Here is an 18,524-nt window from a genome sequence, read left to right as displayed (position 1 = left end):
TTCAGTAAAGTGTCTGTTATTATAGTGATCAGTAAGAATTCTGAACCTTAAATATGCTGTTCTCTCAATATATCTTTTTCTACCTTAGCACTCATTATATTTCCTCAGATAAGTATAAGTAGGATTTCCAGTAACAGAAAAGTACTTTTTTTTGACACATCTAAAATTTATGTTTTTATTATATAAAAATAAAATTTGTGGGAAAGAGGTAACAATATTTACAAATCATATGTCAGGAGAACAAAAGGAAATACTGGTCACTAAGACTTGGTTTAAAAATAGTAGTTGCTATGACTACTTAACTGATCTCATTTAAATTTTTTAAATTTTTATTAGTGATTTAGTAAGTATTTACAACATTGTAAGATAATAGGGGTATAATTCCATACAGTTCCCACCACCAGAGTTCTGTGTCCCACCCCCTCCATTGGAGACTTCCCTATTCTTTATCCCTCTTTGGCAGTACAGACCAAAATTCTTTTTGGGGTACAGAAAGGAGAAGGTCTGGCTTCTGTAATTGCTTGTCCACTAGACATGGGTGTTGGCAGTGTTCATACTCCCAGACTATTTCTATCTTCCCCTAGTGGGGTAGAGCTATAGAGAGGTTTGGTTCTGAGGCACATTGGTGAGATCTTCTGCTCAGGGAAGTTAGATTGTAATCATGGTAGCACCTGCATCCTGGTGGATGAAAGATGTTAAGATGTAAAGCAGGACAAATCATTAAATAAACAGGAACCAAAAGGTAGGGATAGAGCAGATGAAACTGGGGGGGGGGGCAGCATCCTTCAGGTGGGAAGAAGCTAGGAAGTCTCTATTAGGTAGCATCTAGGAGACCCATGACTTTAGTAATTTTTGCCTTGAGAGCTAGCATGTAGGTGGACTAAAAATACTGTCTGGGGAGATGGTGTCAGAGTTGACAGTAGGGCTAGAAAGTTGAATTAGGGCACAAAGTAGCTCCCAAACTTGAAGAAAGAGAAAAGAAGTACTTTTAAGGTCATTAGCATCTAAAAACTGGGTTCATAATCTTTTTAAAGATGAGACTACTGAAACAAAGAAGCAGCTCAGCCTGGTCCCATATACCAGGGTTCAGTGGCCATTTCATTTACTAAGAAATAATGGTCAAAGTGGCTTTTCCTCTTGTATACATAAAAGTGAGAGCTCTCTATAACTTATTCACCTTTCTTCACTTCAGTGTCAAATTTATCAGCACCTATTAACCACCTACAATTATTTCAAAAGTGTCAAGTATCACCCATATATCACACATATGTAATCCTTTTCATAGAGAAGGAATGTTAGCCCACACTATATGGTAAAATGTCGACTCTCAGCTAAACATTATCATGATCATTTCAGTTGACTGAACAACCTAACTACCTCCCTTAAACTTCTAAAATAAATGTATCTGCCACATACACACACCCTTTTTGAAGTGACTCTCAAAGTAAAGATCTGTATTGTGAAGTTGTCTTCTGTGTTCCTAAGAGTTTACAGGTAGACAAAATGCACCAGATATTATAAAACTTCATACATATTTGGCAGCAGATAGATTCATATTTAAAGATACTGTTAAAATACCCACAAAGTTCACACAATTTGAATGTTTCACCAGAACACTGCTCAGCTCTGGCTTGTGGTGGTGCTGGGGACAGAACCTCTGGTGCCTCAGGCATGAAAGTCTGTTGTATTACCCTTCCCCAGCCCTACCAAACCAGTGTTTTAATGAGGAATTATATGGAAAATTTCAGGCCCACCTCTCCCAAAGGTCAAGGCTACAAATGGAGACACATTCACTCCACTTGACTAAATATTTAACAGCTGTAAGTCAAGTAAAACTATTAGATAAAATGTGTCCTTGTCCTCCAATCTTGATAAACCTTCAACTACCTGGAGGAAGAGGTACAAATTCAGCATTTTAGACTTCTTGACATTCCACATAGCTCTCAGTGATAGAGATGAACTAACCCACACAAGTCTCTTAGCATTCCTCAGTCCCACTGACATCTCAAGGGTCCTTGTGCACATGTGTAGACATCCTACCCATTTCAAACCACTGCCCTTTCATTTACTGTTTTATCTTTATAAGAACTAAACGGGAAAAGCCTGTGGAGGTTGTGGAAGCTGGTTCTATAAGGTCTGGGGGCAGGAAACCCCTTAGTCTGCTACGGAGAGCTTGGAGGTGAGAGAGAATGTGGTCTGAGGCTGGGTAGACCCCTTGGGCCCCTTAACTACTCCATCAAGTGTGATCAGAGATACCTTTAATTATGTTTCTAATTAGGGTGCCTTCTAAGTCACAGTTTCCAAAACAGGCCTCTGATACACAGGACTGAAGGCAGTACAACAAATCAAAATGAAGAATTTACCAAATGAGTCTTAATTAAATGTTATATGCAACTTAAAATGAAATATGGGAGAGGGGGATGCTAATCATTTCAGCTCCTTCAAGATCTATAACCTGATGTCTAATATGTATCTGGATCTACCCTCTGGACTAAATCTAAATTCTAGGCTTTTTTATTTTTTTAACAAGTTCACATGCTAGAACAAGTAGAAAAGGCAATGAGGTACAGAAGAGGTGGGGGGGAGTCGGGCGGTAGTGCAGTGGGTTAAGCGCAGGTGGTGCAAAGTGCAAGGACTGGCATAAGGATCCTGGTTCGAGACCCCGGCTCCCCACCTGCAAGGGAGTTGCTTTACAGGCAGTGAAGCAGGTCTGCAGGTGTCTATCTTTTTCTCCCCCTCTCTGTCTTCCCCTCCTCTCTCCATTTCTCTCTATCCTATCCAACAACAACATTAATAACAACAACAATAAAACAACAAGGGCAGCAAAAAGAAATAAATATTAACAAAAAAAATTAAAAATAAATAAATATTTTTTAAAAAAGAAGAGGGAGGGGTAGGAGAGGAGAACATTCAGCATCAAAAACAAGCTAAGACATGAAGTTCTAAGAGAAGACATTTCTTTCTTGTCTTGTCATTATGTGGGGAAGCATCTGACACCACAGCTAACCATGATGAAGCATCTCATCATACCTGCTGGGATCACAGCTAGCTCACAATAACAGCAGACTCATGAGGTCCACTCACTGGGCCCATAATGCCTCTATTCTAGCTTCCATATAGGCTACAGTGGCATTGTATTTTGTGAGACTAATAATGATAGCTTTCCCTACACTATCACATCATCTTGCTGCACTGCAATTTACACTTAGCATAGTAACAACAATAACAAATTAACTTGAAAAAATTCTCATCACAGTACATATTACACAACCACAGGAAGAGGCAGTATTTCAACTGGAAATCTTACTTATGCGTACTTACTGAGATTGTACCATTGTCTAGACCTATGGACAGTCTTCTTGTTTCCGGGTTAAAAGACATGCATGAACATGGAGCTGAAAGAAATGAACATGTTGATGAAATTAACAAAATTATGACTCTCATCAATTCAGGAATAACTTAACTAGCTAAAAGTGTGTGGCTATTCACCCCCCCCCCACTATTTCCTGAAAAGCTGTTCATTTAACTCCCACTCACCACAAAATAAAAACAGTACTTTTATGGCCAACCCTAGTTTTTTACTTATCCTTTAATGAGTATCACAAGATATTCACAAACTGGAGAAGTCCCAAGGGGTTTGGTCTCGGCTGTCCTATCAGTATCAAGTCTAAACTTGCTTAACTAGATTTACCGTATTTTTGTACTACTTCATCTGTAATTAATCTAGCTCTTCCACTCAAGCCCCATCTTTAATAGAAATAATTTGTCCTTTCTGAACAGGGAGATTAAAAAAATATCTTATTGGGCAGAAAAGATAGCATAATGGTTGTGCTCCCCCCACCCCCAAATAAAGCTTTTAACCTCCCATATATTCAGATTTCTTATCTCTCTCTCATAACCATATCCCATATTTTCATTCAGTACTGATCTGGAGCATGCAGGCTAATAAAAGTCTTACTCTCAGGTCTCAAAACTACATGCTTATGGATACTGATTTAAAAACTAGATAAAATGGGAATTTGTCTCAATCTAAAAGAAGCCAGCAAATGTTTGCTAAACATCAACTACTGCATCCTTGGCTGATCAATTTACACTTGCTCTCAAGAATGGAGGCCCTCTGACAATCTAACCCATAATGAAATCATTATTCTGAAGAGTTCAATGTAATTCTTAAATGTCTGCTCCATACTGATAGCAGCACAATCAAATTAATACCAAATATTCCATTCCTACTTTTCACCCTTGTGGTTGGATGTTTTACCTAAGGTCACAGAAGGGTAAAGAGCTGGAGATGGTTCAACATAATTCAAATACACAATCCTATTTTCAAACGCTAAGATTACTAAATTACACAAGAACTTCAAGATCTACTGACAGAGTCACTTTATAAACACACCACTTAGTAATATTTTTTTCATTTAATCCAAAGGTCCCCAAACAATGAAAAGATCTTCCCAGCTGCATAAAATATTTCCTTTTTCCTAATTTTCAATTGTGATATATTTGAAAAACAAAAGAAATAATCCCTCCCAAGATCCTCAGAAAAATAGTACAGAAAAATATCATTCTATCTGGTCGCAAGTTAAACTAGATTCCTAAGTGTGCACCATTGAAAAATTAGAATCAAATTCCATTTAATGTACTGGCTTAAGACAGCCCTACTTATTCTTGGTCTGTAAACTATGTTCACGCAATTTCTACACATATTCAAGTTACCACATTTTAATATTGCATAAAATGTGTGCAGAATTAAAATCTACTGGAAAATTATAAGAGTTGAAAAACACACAAATATATGCATGGAAAAAGTAATAGTTCTTGTATCTGAAAGATAAGATTGTTTATATAACATTATCTTTGGTCTTTACAGGCCCTGTTTAAAAATTTAAGTAGTTAATGATTAAGATGTAGCTGAGCATATAAAGCAAGAACTACAGATTAATGAAGAATAATCATATCATTTAATTGCCTGCCTTACAGATCTTATACAAGTATTTTCTATATGATGTTCTTCATAGTTCATGTCTGTTTGTGTAATAGTTAGAAAACGCACCAATCTTTGTAATTTTAAAGATCTTTTTCCCCCTTACAATACTGCATAGGTTACCACTAACTCTATATTGTTTCTTCAATTATTCCCATTTATTAAACTTTCACTTGAAAGGAAAATTTTTTAAAAAATTTATTTTATTTATTTCTTGCCTCCAGGGTTATTGCTTGGTGCCTACACCACAAATCCACTGCTCTTAGAGGCTACTGTTTTCCCTTTGTTGCCCTAGTTGTTTTTTTTACCGTTGTTGTGGTTATTATTATTGTTGTTGTTACTGATGTCCTTATTGTTGGACAGGACAGAGAGAAATGGATAGAAGAGGGGAAGAGAGAGGGGGGAAGAAAGACATCGGCAGACCTGTTTCACTGCCTGTGAAACGACTCCCCTGCAGGTGGGGAGCCAGGGGCTCGAACTGGGATCCTTGGGCTGGTCCTTGTGCTTTGCGGCATGTGTGTTTAACCTGTTGGCTACTGCCCAACCCCATGAAAGGACAATTTAAAATGTAAAGTGTTCCAAGCATGTGATACAGTGATATATATATATATGGTATTACAACTGCCATCAAGGTACTTATAGATTGTGACACACATGAGAGTCCCTTTGCATGACCATTATGCTATCTACTCCCACCCAATACTACTCTTCTCAACTAATGTTCTCTATTAAAACTGCATCCCTAAAGACTGGTTAGAACAAATACAGCATGCCAGAGAATGTCCCTATTTAAGTTTTCTGGGGTTACCCCCATATGTCAAGTTCTCTTACATGCATCATGTTCTTAGTAGTTTGAAATATCTTCTTTTTTAAAAAAAGATTTTATTTATTCATGAAGAATGACAGGCAGAGAGAAAGAAAGAACCAGATATCACTCTGGGATATGTGCTGCCAGAAACTGAACTTGGGACCTCATGCCTGAGAGTCCATTGCTTCCCACCTGCAGGGGAGTCGCTTCACAGGTGGTGAAGCAGGTCTGCAGGTGTCTTTCTCTCCCCCTCTCTGTCTTCCCCTCCCCTCTCCATTTCTCTGTCCTATCCAACAACAACAATGACAACAACAATAATAACCACAACAACAATAAAACAACAAGGGCAAGAAAAGGAAAAAAATAGCCTCCAGGAGCAGTGGACTTGTGGTACAAGCACCAAGTCCCAGCAATACCCCTGGAGGCAAAAAAAAAGTAGTTGAGGAAGCATTCCTAAAATACTTCTGTTTGGGAAAGTTTCCTGATTTATACTATTTAGACCTATAATTCTTTCATTTTATGACTAATTTATTTTCTGTCCTTTGCTGACCAGTTCAACTTTGCCCAAATAAACACAAGTTTCATTGAAGGTTAATCTGTGGATTTCAATCACACTGACTGCTTTACAATGTTAAAGGCATTATTTGGCAGAAGATATTAATCTCCATGGGACGATCTGGTGGGAACTTTAAAACCAAATAAACAATGGTGCTTCCTTGAATAACTTCAGGTGTTTAAGGCATCCTGGTGGAGCTAAATGTTAAGATTTTAAGATAACAGGACCTATAACTGAGCCTCAAGAAGCACCCCAGTACCACAAAGAAAACTTAACTCAAGGACTAGAGCACCCATCCTGTTTAACCACAAGATAGTATTTATGCAGTTTATAATATTTAACTCATGCTTATTGCATATAGGGCTTCAAAGTGCCTAGCATTAAGAAAGCATTTTTCATTTAAATTGAGTATTCTATGCAATGACTAAAACTGAACATTTGTTTTCTTTTAATTTAATCTGAATAGCGTCTGCAAAATTACAGTCAGTTACCAGTACAGTCACTTTTTCTTCCAGACAAGTTTTAAGTTCCAAGTATCACATCTTTAATTTCCACAATCCATGTTTTCCTTTATTTTCATTAAAAATTTAAAGCGGCACCTTTTCTTCTTAGTAAATCAGAATTATAAATTCCATTTTTGAAAATGTAAATATGAAAAAGGCAAAGTACTTTGATGCATGGTTCCATAATATAGCTTATACCAAAAATAAAGTAAGAAAATAGGTAGTGCAACGGGTTAAGTGCGCCAAGTGGTGCAAAGCACAAGGACCATCATAAGGATCCTAGTTCGAGCCCCCCCAGCTCCCCACCTGCAGGGAGATCACTTCACAGGTTGTGGAGCAGGAAGGTCTGCAGGTGTCTATTTTTCTCTCCCCCTCTCTGTCTTCCCCTCCCCTCTCCATTTCTCTCTGTCCTATCCAACAACGAAGACATCAATAATAACTACAACAATAAAACAGCACGGTCAACAAAAGGAAATAAGTAAATAATTTTTTTTTAAAAAAAGGAAGAAAATACCGACAAGTTAGAGTCAAGAAGTTATGTGAAGTAAGGTATGAATTAAAGCAATAGCATGAAGCTTCCCTAGTCAAACACATTTCCCAGAAAGACAACTAAGTTAAATATGTCTAAAAACCACTAAAACAATATAAATTAGAGAGAGATCCCAGTACAGGTAATTATATTAATGACTAATATTTTAAATCTTTCTATCTATCACTAATCTAGTCATGAATTTTCCCCCAACCTCCAATAAACACAATGCAAGAAGTGGAATAGTACACAGACCAGCTCTAGCTAGTCCTAAATTATGGAAAATGCTCCTTTAACCTCACCACTGGAAAAATTAATATTTGCAACTTATAAACAATATATTTCCATCCTATCTATACAGTATATAAGCCTATTAGTCATCAAAATTTCTAGATTCCAATTTCAAGTTATCTGATGCCATGAGACTCTACAGTTCCAGCAAATGAGAAAAAGAAACCAATGCAGGCACAACTTTACAATTTAGCCAACATAAGATCATCAATGATAATTTATATTGCTACACACCAAGAACCTGAAATACACTTGTTAAATAGATCTCATAAAATATTTTTGCAAATGTGAGATTAATGAAAATGGAAAATATATTAGTTAGGCTTCAAAACAAAAGGACTTCCTCGTCCAAAACGACTCAGCAAGTGTTAGCAAAATGACAATCAAATTCCAGCTTTCTATCCAGGCACAAGTACTAACCTTCAAGCTATTTTGAATACTTCCTGTCTTAATGCATATCTTGGAGTGAATGTAATGCAGACAGTAAGAATGTAATGCAGTACATGTAAGTGTATGACTAGACACCTCTTTTCTCCCCCCATCCAATCCCTACTCCTTACACAACCCAATTGAGGGAGTAATGGGGATTGAAATCTAGACTGTTCCAGTGTGCTGTAATACTTCTAGATTGGGAAGTCCTGCCTTAGAGAAAGTAAGAATTGGAGGCCAGGTGGTAGCACAGCGGGTTAAGCACACATGGTGTATAGCACAAGGACCAGGGTAAGGATCCTGATTTGAGCCCCCGGCTCCCCACCTCAGGAGGGTTGCTTCACATGAGGTGACATAAGTCTGCAGGTGTCTATCCTTCTCTCCTCTTCTCTGTCTTCCCCTCTTCTTTCCATTTCTTTCTGTCCTATCCAACAATAATAATAACAACAAAGATAAACAAAAGGAAAAAAAATAGCCTCCAGGAGCAGTGAATTCATAGTTCAGGCACAGAGTTCTAGCAATAACCCTGGAGGCAAAGAGAGAAAGCAAAGAATTTCTGACCCTTCTATATGAAAACTATTCTCTTTTAGTGTTTCTTATGAAAGGGGCACTGAACATTATAGTAGGCAATCAGTTCACAAATACAGTCTTTCAAATAATACAATGAGTAGGTGATGAAGACACCATGAGTGAAGGCCTTTCTGCAGAAAACTAACACAAATGGGAAAACTCAAAATTAATTAGATCACTTTTTTTTCCCCTACTGCCCATCATAAGCAGCCTTTCTCTGAATGAGGCTTCTGATTAAAAATTGTGAAATAGCCCATTCAAAATTATGTAAGGAGCAGAGGATTTTTTGTTTGTTTTGTTTTTTAAAGTTAACTGAGCAGATGGGAAGGTGGCCCTATGTGTGGGGAAGCAGAAGGAGTGAACCACAACTCAGGCTGGGCAAATGTCATGTCACCAGGCCAGGGCAGAGCATCAAAAATAAGGCTGAACATGTTAATTTATTGCTCTGTTAGGTCTGCCTGTTAATTTTTAATTATTTTAGAAACTGTCTTTTGTTTTGCTTCAAGGACGAGTTCATAAAGATAAAGAAGCAAAAGTAAATTCCACCTGTTTGCCCTGGCAACAAAAGAACCCAGAGAGGTTCTCACTAACACAACATAAACACAACCTCGGTCCTTGGGCTCTGATACTCCCATCCTCCTGTTCACTACATTTTGAGCAGCCAAGCTGCTTTACCTATAGCCAAGGGGGAAAGTTGGCAGTAAAGGTCCAGACATAATACCCAATACTTTGTTCAGCAAAGCACAAAAAAGCTCATGCACCTGCTACCCTGGCTCATGCTTGAGCTCTCTCTCCTCCATTCCTTTGTCTGACTCCATGAACAACAAACCTAGTAGGTAAAGTAAATCTAAAATAACTCGACCATGAAAACAGAAATGTCTGTGCTTTTCATGTGCTTTTTTTCTTTCTTTCTTCTGTGTAATATGATGCAGATGTGGTGGTTGTAATGATATCTCTCAGAAGCCTGGGACAAATAACTACTCTTATGGCTAAACTGAAACCTCAACTCTGTACCCTCAAGAAGATCCTTCTCTGGTTTCCAAGTTAGGCAGGTCCCAGTTGGGTAGATTGTAACTGGATCTTGTCATAGTCAACTTCAATTACTGTGTGAAGCAAACCAAGGGGATAGTAAAGACTATCTGATGCTCTTACTTCTTACACATCCATAAAAATCACCTTGTTGGATACTATGGAAGTAGTCATCAGTAACCCCAAGTCCCCTACAGACAGCAAAGTATAGAATGGACTATCCTCAGGGAGCCTTTGTGACCATACTTCCCTTACACCTAATTCCCATCTCTCGCTCTCTCTCATTCCCTCTCTCTCTCTCTCTCTCTCTCTCTCTCTCACACACACACACACACACACACACACACACACACACACACACACACACACACACTGATGTGGGGGGCTGGTAAAGGGTCTTCTACATTGCTGGGATCAGGTATGGAAGAAACATTTAAAATGTAGTCAATGTGTGGAAAATTGGGAAATGTTCTGCATGTACATACTATTGTATTTACTGTTGAGTGTAAAACATTAATCTCCCAATAAAGAAATAAAAAATAATAAAATAAAATGTATTCAATGAACTGTCCAAAGAATTAAAAGAGAACAGAATGATAAATCTATCTATTTTTTTTTCTTTACTAGCCCTCACTCTTTACAGACTATTCAGTTCAACACTATACTGAGGTGCACAAAGCAGCACATGGTTCAGTTTTCTGTCTTTAAAGATTTTACATCTTAATACTTTTCAGCAACCAAGTTGCAGATGCTACCATGATGCCAACCTGACTTCCCTGGACAGACAACCTCACTAATGTGTCCTAGACCTCATCTCTCCAGAGCCCTACCCCACTAGGGAAACACAGAAACAGGCTGGGGATATGGATCAACCTGCCAACATCCATGTTCAGCAGAGAAGTAGTTACAAAAGCCAGACCTTCCATTTTCTGTACCTCATAATGGTCCTGGGTCCATACTACCAGAGGGATAAAGAATAGGAAAGCTTCCAATAGAGGGGATGGGATGTGGAACTCTGTGGAATTGTACCCCTCCTACCCTATGGTCTTGTCAATCATGATTAAATCAATTAAAAAAAGAAGTAAATAAAAATGGACTAGATAGACAGATAGACAGACAGACAGATAAATAGATATAGTATATTATTATCTGTAACCTTAGGAGAACGATTGCAGCTTCCATTGGAGGAAGGTGGGAACACAGAATTGTGATAGTGGGAATGGTATGGAATTACACCCTTATTATCCTGTAATTTTGTATATCACAATAAATTTTTTAAAAATCATAAGATCCAGGGGAAACTGAACAGAGAGGAACTAGAAAGCATACAACCAGGACTAGGCTGAGCCAGATAGCTGCAGTTACAAGTAACAGCAACTCCTTAGCATGAACTTAAACATATACTGGTATATCCAGGAAAAGGAGGGAATATCTAGAATTCAAAGGCAAAAGCAAAAGCAGAGCCAGGTTTCAGGGGGCTAGGAGAGTGAGAAGGCAAGCCTGCAAGCACTACTTGCTCAGGCTTCTCTCCCTCTGGGTCCAAGTGGCCCTTCCTCCCTGGCTTCCATTTCCTTTTAAGCAGATCAGCTTTCACTGCTTCAAATGCCTCACAACTCTATGGTTTACTTGTTTCCAGCTCAAGGGACTGGTTTAGGATGTGAGAGATTTCCTATAAGAAAATCAGATCAACTCTTCATCTGCACTATTCCAGCCTTTAAGTTCATGACTGATCAACAATTTGTTTGGCTTTTCAGCCACCAGGTTCCAGATGCTAAGATGATGCCAACCAGACTTCCCTGGACAGACAACCCCACCAACATGTCTTGGAGCTTCCCCAGGGTCCTGACCTACTAGGGAAAGAGAGAGGCAGGCTGGGAGTATGGATCGACCTGTCAACGCCCATGTTCAGCAGGGAAGCAATTACAGAAGCCAGACCTTCCACCTTCTGCATCCCACAATGACCTTGGGTCCATACTCCCAGAGGGTTAAAGAATAGGAAAGCTATCAGGGGAAGGGGATGGGATACAGAGTTCTGGTGGTGGGAACTGTGTGGAGCTGTACCCCTCTTATTCTATGGTTTTGTCAATGTTTCCTTTTTATAAATAAGAAAGAAAGAAAGAAAGAAAGAAAGAAAGAAAGAAAGAAAGAAAGAAAGAAAGAAAGAAAGAAAGGAAAATCAGGCTGGCTCCAGAGCAAATAGCCTTAACCTGGCAAATCAAGTTTTTCCTGGCTCTCTCCTACAGAGGAAGTGAGAGCTTTCCAGAAAATACCAGGCACGAGGGCAACCCAAAACAGCAAGAGTGTGTGAGTGTGTGTGTGTGTGTGTGTGTTTATCATGATGTGTATATTCCTCATCTTTCTCTTGTCTATCACTTCTGCAATTTTACACAGCCTTATCACACTCTGCCTTTCAGCACATTCATCAAATTTGCCATTAACTTTAATAATCACTTTTCATTTGTTTACATCAAATGCTTTTCACTCCCTTCCCTCCACTAAACTTCAACTTCTCCTCAATGCTACTAAACATTATTATTCTACCCAAAACATGACAAATACATTCAAAAGTGTTTTAAGAGGCAAAATAAACAAGTGAGATGTTATGTGTGGCTTTAAGTTGATTTCTTTATGTTTACTTCTATGTTTGGAATGCTATGTATCATTCAGTTCTATAAACATATATAATATGGTCATATCTGCTTGTGGCCAACTATACTTTGCTGGACTGTAGACTGCCTCTTCTCTGTCAGTGAATGGATCAAGTCTGATGAAAAGCAAGACAATAAGCAAGACCAGTTAAACTACTTAAACAGGGTTAGGGGTAGGGAAAGGTGGGGGGTGTCAGAGAATTCCTTTCCTTTTCCATTCATCTAAGATCTCATTACTGTTACAGCTCAAAAAAAAAAAAAGTTCAGGGGTTGAAACAGGTCCCCTTAGTAAGCAGGTATCTTTCCATAGGCGATTTCCCCTTAGTTTGAGTCCTGTGCCTGGAAGGGGGTATTCCATGGATGGTGGAGTAATGCTGTGGTGTCTCTCTCTAATCTGTGACTATCTCTCCCTTTTTCTCAATCCAAAAATTAAATAAAATATCAGCCCAATGAGGCCACTCAGCAGCCTGGTATATGCAAGAGGCACCCAGTTCATTCTTCAGTGCCACATATCAAAAAGTTCACCTGTGGTCCAGAAGGTGGTGCAGCAGATGAAGTACTAGACTCTCAAGCATAAGATCCTGTGTTCACTCCCTGGCATCACATGTGCAAGAGTGATGCTCTGATTCTCTCTCCTCCTCTCTCATAAATAAATAAATCTTGGGGGGAAAAAAATTTATCTCCATGCCCTGCAACCTTTATTACTATGTCATGGTGTCTGATGGAGGCATAAGAGGTCGATAATGTAAGAACTCAGAATTATATGAAGTTTTTTCTTCATTAATTCAAGGTCAGCTTCATAGTTACTATTTATTAACTACTAAATTTTAAAGGCACACAAAACCTCAAAGGTAAACTGAAAATCACAGAACATCATTACAGTCTGAATAATTTGTAAACAGGCAAATTTGTTGTTTTTAAGTTATTTACAGTATCTCCCCCCCCCCCAGGCATAAACTTAATCTTATCTACAATTTAGCATGAATTTATTTTGGCTGTATGCTGTGGTGTATACTTCTAAAACTGGATGTTTGTGAGGGATAAGTTACCTACTGAAGCTAGCCAGAGGGTTCATGAATCCAAACACCACACCTAGGGGTGTTACTATCTTGCTGACAAGAGATGAGAAGAAAAGGGAGCCCAGGAAGTATTTAATTATGATACTAATAATGAATTGAAATACCTGAATATGGAATAGGATGCCCAAATGTCACTGATTTTTCAGATAATACAATAGATTAAGATGTAAACTTCCTTCTTCAGGAAGTCAGTTCTTTAGTCCTGGAGAATTTTTCTTTTTTTTTTTCCTCCAGGGTTATTGCTGGGGCTCGCTGCCTGCACCACAAATCCACTGCTCCTGGAGGCTACTTTTTCCCTTTTGTTGCCCCCTTTTTTTTTTTTTTATCGTTGTGGTTATTGTTGGTGTTATTGATGTCATTGTTGTTGGATAGGACAGAGAGAAATCAATAGAGGAAGAGAAGACAGATAGACATCTGCAGATCTACTTCACCGCTAGGGAGCCGGGGGCTCGAACAAGAATCCTTACATCGGTCCTTGCACTTAACACCGCTGTGCTACTGCCCGACCCCCGACTCCTGGGGAATCTATGCCAGTCCAAGAGCCTCACATTCACTCACATGCTTATTTTAGAAGTATATTTGAGGGGTCAGTAAAATATCTCAGTTGGATAGAGGACTGTTCTGCCATATGTACAATTTGGGTTCAAGCTGAACTCCTCCACATTTAAGCTTCAGTGCTGTGGTTTGTTTCTCTCTGCCTCTATCTCTCTCTTTGAATGTCAGCCTGGAGCAGTGAAGCCCTGGAGATGACCCCAGAAAAAAAATATTTTGAAGACTCACTATTTTTCAGTGCAAGGATATACTTCTCATATAAAATCTTGGAGAAATGAGAATGACTTCCTACTGGAACTTTTCAATTTTAAGTAAATCCTTTTGAGAACTTAATGGTTCAATCCTGCATTTGAATAAATAAGGGTAATGCAAGAACAAATTCACTTCACAAACATAATCACCAGGCAAATTTTTGAATTGTCTACGGAAGTACTTTATCATAAAGTTAAACAAGACATTGCAAAAGAAAGAGTGCTGTAATCAGGAAGCCTGTGTGCTATAGTCATTCTTCTATTCATTTTATTCAGAAATGATGAATATTTAGTTAATTTCAGAACAATTTATTTTACATGACAGCTTTAGAAAAATCTAAAAGAATCCTGAATGATCTCACTTATATGTGGGATTTAAGAGACAAAGCAAGGAAGCAATCAGGGTGAAACACATCTAAAGTCTTGGTCTATGTCTGCAGATCTGAGATGACTAGGAGGAGGATAGGGGAATGGTAAATATGGGGGTGAGAAGAGACAGCAATTTGTTGGCAGGTGAGGTGTGTTAGCACATAATTTGGGGAGGTTAAAACTTTATTCCTGAGACAACAACAGACTTGGAAAAGATTTCGTCAATAAAAATATTTTAAAAGAAAATCTAAAATAGTTTAATATGATATCTTCAATTATATGAATAACCTTGACCCCTAGACATCCCTCCTTACTCAAGAAGGAAATAAGAGCAGTCAGTGTGGGAAGAAAAGGGAATTGGGGTCCATGTCTTATTTAAGACAGAGGTCCAGATACTTACAAGGCATCGCATGGTATATGCTTGGCCAATATTGTCCACTGTCTCTCTTTAACCACACACGAACTGTCCTACAACAACAACAACAACAACAAAATGTGTGTGTTAAATCACAGTATTTTTAGTCATGAGATTATGCTGACACACAGACATCAAACTTCTTAAGTACAAACATGTTTGTAAGTAACATACCTAAATTACTTATGTACTCAAACATACATGCATGCAGACCACCTATGCCTCTCCAAATGACTTGCAGTCCTTCAGTTTTAAGGCTTCTGTATATTTAGAATGCATATGCCTCTTTAGATATTACATTCATCTATCTCTATGTAGTTGTGGATGAGCATGCCTAAAAGTCATTTTTTTGTGTGTGTGATTGTACTGCCTTTCCAAGAATATGGACTTTGCCCTAGTCACATTCATCTGCTTAACAAGTTACTAGGTTTTACTAGTGAAGGAAGAATAAAGAGAGGAAATAAAGCAATGTGCAACACCTGGCATACACGGAATGGTTGCAAATCCATAGCCTGTCAGGCCAGGCCAATATCCCGAGATACAGTGTTCCATACATGGTCAGGCAACAGTCAGCTCTGAGACTCAGACTTCCTGAATGAAAGGGCCATTCAAGGGTTCCACTATAAAATGAAATAATTCTGCAGTAAAGAATAATGAAGCTCTAGATCAGCAGATGAGAGACCATGGCAGACACCTAAGAAAGACTAAGCAAAGAGGAGCCAGAGAAGGTACCAGTTAGGGAGAACCAGTAAGGTGTAACCCACCAGAAAAAACCCCATCCTGTGAGTAATATCAGATGTGGCATCATGTGCACAAGCCTGGTGTGACAAACACAACTAGGAGGAAATGAGACAATGTCCCAAAGACTAGAGGAAGTAACAGACACCAAACCAATGGAAACAAATGGCCCCCTATAGCCAAAAAGTCATATAGACTGCATTCCTTACCTCAAACCCTTAGACCATCCCAGGGTAGTTAAAAAATAAATGAAAATCAAATCAGTATTTTCATCTTAAAAAGAAATGATAATACCTAAAGAAATTATTTAAGTCATCAATTGAGACTAAGTTTTTAATTGTATTTTTCTCCAGTTAACCTGTGGGTGTACCATATAAAATATCAGTAAAAGTACTAGCCTAAAGACAGATTAAAGAGGAGGAAAAGGCAGGAGGGGGGTGAGAGAGTATGAGAAGCTATTTTCTCTACAGAGCCACAAGATATAACCTTAGGGATATGCATTGAAACACTACATAAGCAAGCAGAATTCCATACACATTTCTGCTCAATTATCTTAATTTATGAGATGGTCTGTTACAAAGACAAATAATTTACAAGAAGCAGAAGCCAGGCAGTGGCACACCTGATTGAGCACACACTTTATAATGCTCAAGGATACAGGTTCAAGCCCCTGGTCCCCACCTGCAGGGAGGAAGCTTCATGAGTGCTGACATAGTACTGCAGGTCTCTCTCTCTCTCTCTCTCTCTCTTCCTTCCTCCCTCTCTCCCTATCTCCCCATTCCCTTTCAATTTCTCTTTCTATCCAAAATAAATAAATAAATAAATAAACAAAACATTAAAAAAAGAAAAATACCAGAAAATGCAATGGATCAGGATAAACAGACATCTCCAAAAACAACTATACAATAATAATAATAATGTATAAGAGATAATTCAATATATTCATTTTCAATGTTCACTTAAACCTGTTTATTATTAACATTATACCAATACAACATTTTAATATAGACTGCAAGATTTAGTCTCTGCCAAATGATGTACTGGACTGGTAAGAACTGTCAGAATCATTACATTGAAACTAAGTCAAGTTAAACATTTCAATGTTCATGGGAATACTTGTTGAAGGAGGATGCTGGGAAATGTCAATAACTTCATGTGTTGCTAGCAGCTCCCATCACACACGTCATAGCCCATAGCAGGAAGCCCAAAGAAAGTAGTCCTGGAATGTTCCTAGAATGGCCCGCTGGTAGCAGTGTGGGAACTTTATAATTTAAAATCTGAGGTTGCGTCTTTTGATTTTTCTTGCAATTCACTGAAAGACTAAAAAAGAAACTAGCAATTTGTTCAATCCCCAAGGGGTAACAGGCTTCCCTGCAATGTCAATCAAAAGAATTTTAAAAGACAGAGCATCTTTTCTCCTGACACTGAAAGAAATCACTGGCTTAGCCTCACTAGTCATCAGGCAAATGCAAGTCTAATCTGCAATGAGACTGTATTCCCTGCCTCTTAGAATGGTTACTACCAAAAAGACAGCAAGAATAACTTTGAAAAACTAGGTTTTCGATGGCAGTCATCATGTCTCGTATACAGATGCTGAAAGATAAAACTGCACAACAGAAACTTATGTGATTTAAAAATAAAAAAAATAAAAAAGACTTCCCTGGACAGAAAACCCCACCAATGCGTCCTGGAGCTTCGATTCCCCAGAGCCCCACCCTACTAGGGAAAGAGAGAGGCAGGCTGGGAGTATGGATCGACCTGTCAATGCCCATGTTCAGCAGGGAAGCAATTACAGAAGCCAGACCTTCCACCTTCTGCATCCCACAATGACCTTGGGTCCATACTCCCAGAGGGTTAAAGAATAGGAAAGCTATCAGGGGAGGAGATGGGATACGTAGTTCTGGTAATGGGAATTGTGTGGAGTTGAACCCCTCTTATCCTATGGTTTTGTCAGTGTTTCCGTTTTATAAATAAAAAAAAAATTCAAAAAAAAAAAGGAAAATGACTTTGACTAATCAAATATTGGGTATAATAAAGTTTAAAAAAAGGTTTGCTTTATTCAAAAAAATACATAACACAGTTGGAAATTTTTACATGTGCTGTTTATGCCTCCTTGCAACAGAAAGATTTCAAATCAAAAAATCAACTTTAAGAGCCTTCTTCTTCTAGCGTTTGCCCTTCTTCCGTAGCCAGTCAACAGCGTCAGGTTGAGCTTGATGTAAAGTTTCGAGACCTCCTTTGAATCTGGAGAAGTGGCAGTCATTGACTATGTGGGTCATAGTCTGTTTGTAGCTGCAGGGGCAGTTCGGGTCGTCTCTGGCTCCCCAGCGATGGAACATAGCGGCGCACCGGCCATGGCCTGTTTGATAGCCATTGAGGAGGGCCCAATCATAACGTGCTAGGTCAAAGCCGGGTTGACACTTGCAGGGGTCTGTGATGAGGTGTTTGTTTTTTACCTCAGCTGACTGCCAACTCTGTTTCCAAGAGTCTGGAACAGAGAAGTTCAAGAGCCTAGAAAAAGAAGAATAAACTAAAAAAAAACCCAAAAAACAGAGAGCACCAGTGAAACCAAAAGTTGGGTTTTTTTGGGGATTGTTATGCATGTACAAGCTATTGTATTTACTGTTGAATGTAAAACATTAATTCCCCAATAAAGAAATAAATTTTTTAAAAAGTTGGGTTTTTTAAAAATGTCAGCTTTAAGGTTTGAGGATAACAGATGTTTTTTTTTTTAACATATTCCTTCCAGCCTTGTAGAACATTTAGTGAATGT

The 18,524-nt window shown here is 38.5% G+C and overlaps 1 protein-coding gene across 2 annotated transcripts in view; it reads right to left on the bottom strand.

The window, feature by feature from the left end:
* Positions 1 to 18,524, bottom strand: part of WDFY2 (WD repeat and FYVE domain containing 2) — a 198,568-nt gene that overhangs the window by 87,725 nt on the left and 92,319 nt on the right. For both annotated transcript variants that reach the window (XM_060194876.1, XM_007521564.3), the window contains exons 2-3: positions 14,999 to 15,066; positions 3,322 to 3,395 (exon numbers count right to left, since the gene is read on the bottom strand). In XM_060194876.1, coding sequence (XP_060050859.1) covers positions 3,322 to 3,395; positions 14,999 to 15,066 — 142 coding nt within the window. The remainder of the gene's footprint in view (positions 1 to 3,321; positions 3,396 to 14,998; positions 15,067 to 18,524) is intronic.

This window comes from Erinaceus europaeus, chromosome 7, assembly GCF_950295315.1.
Source record: "Erinaceus europaeus chromosome 7, mEriEur2.1, whole genome shotgun sequence".
Taxonomy (NCBI): Eukaryota; Metazoa; Chordata; class Mammalia; order Eulipotyphla; family Erinaceidae; genus Erinaceus; species Erinaceus europaeus.
The sequence above is the reverse complement of the archived record's forward strand: the minus strand, read 5'-3'. Positions and strand labels throughout refer to the sequence as shown.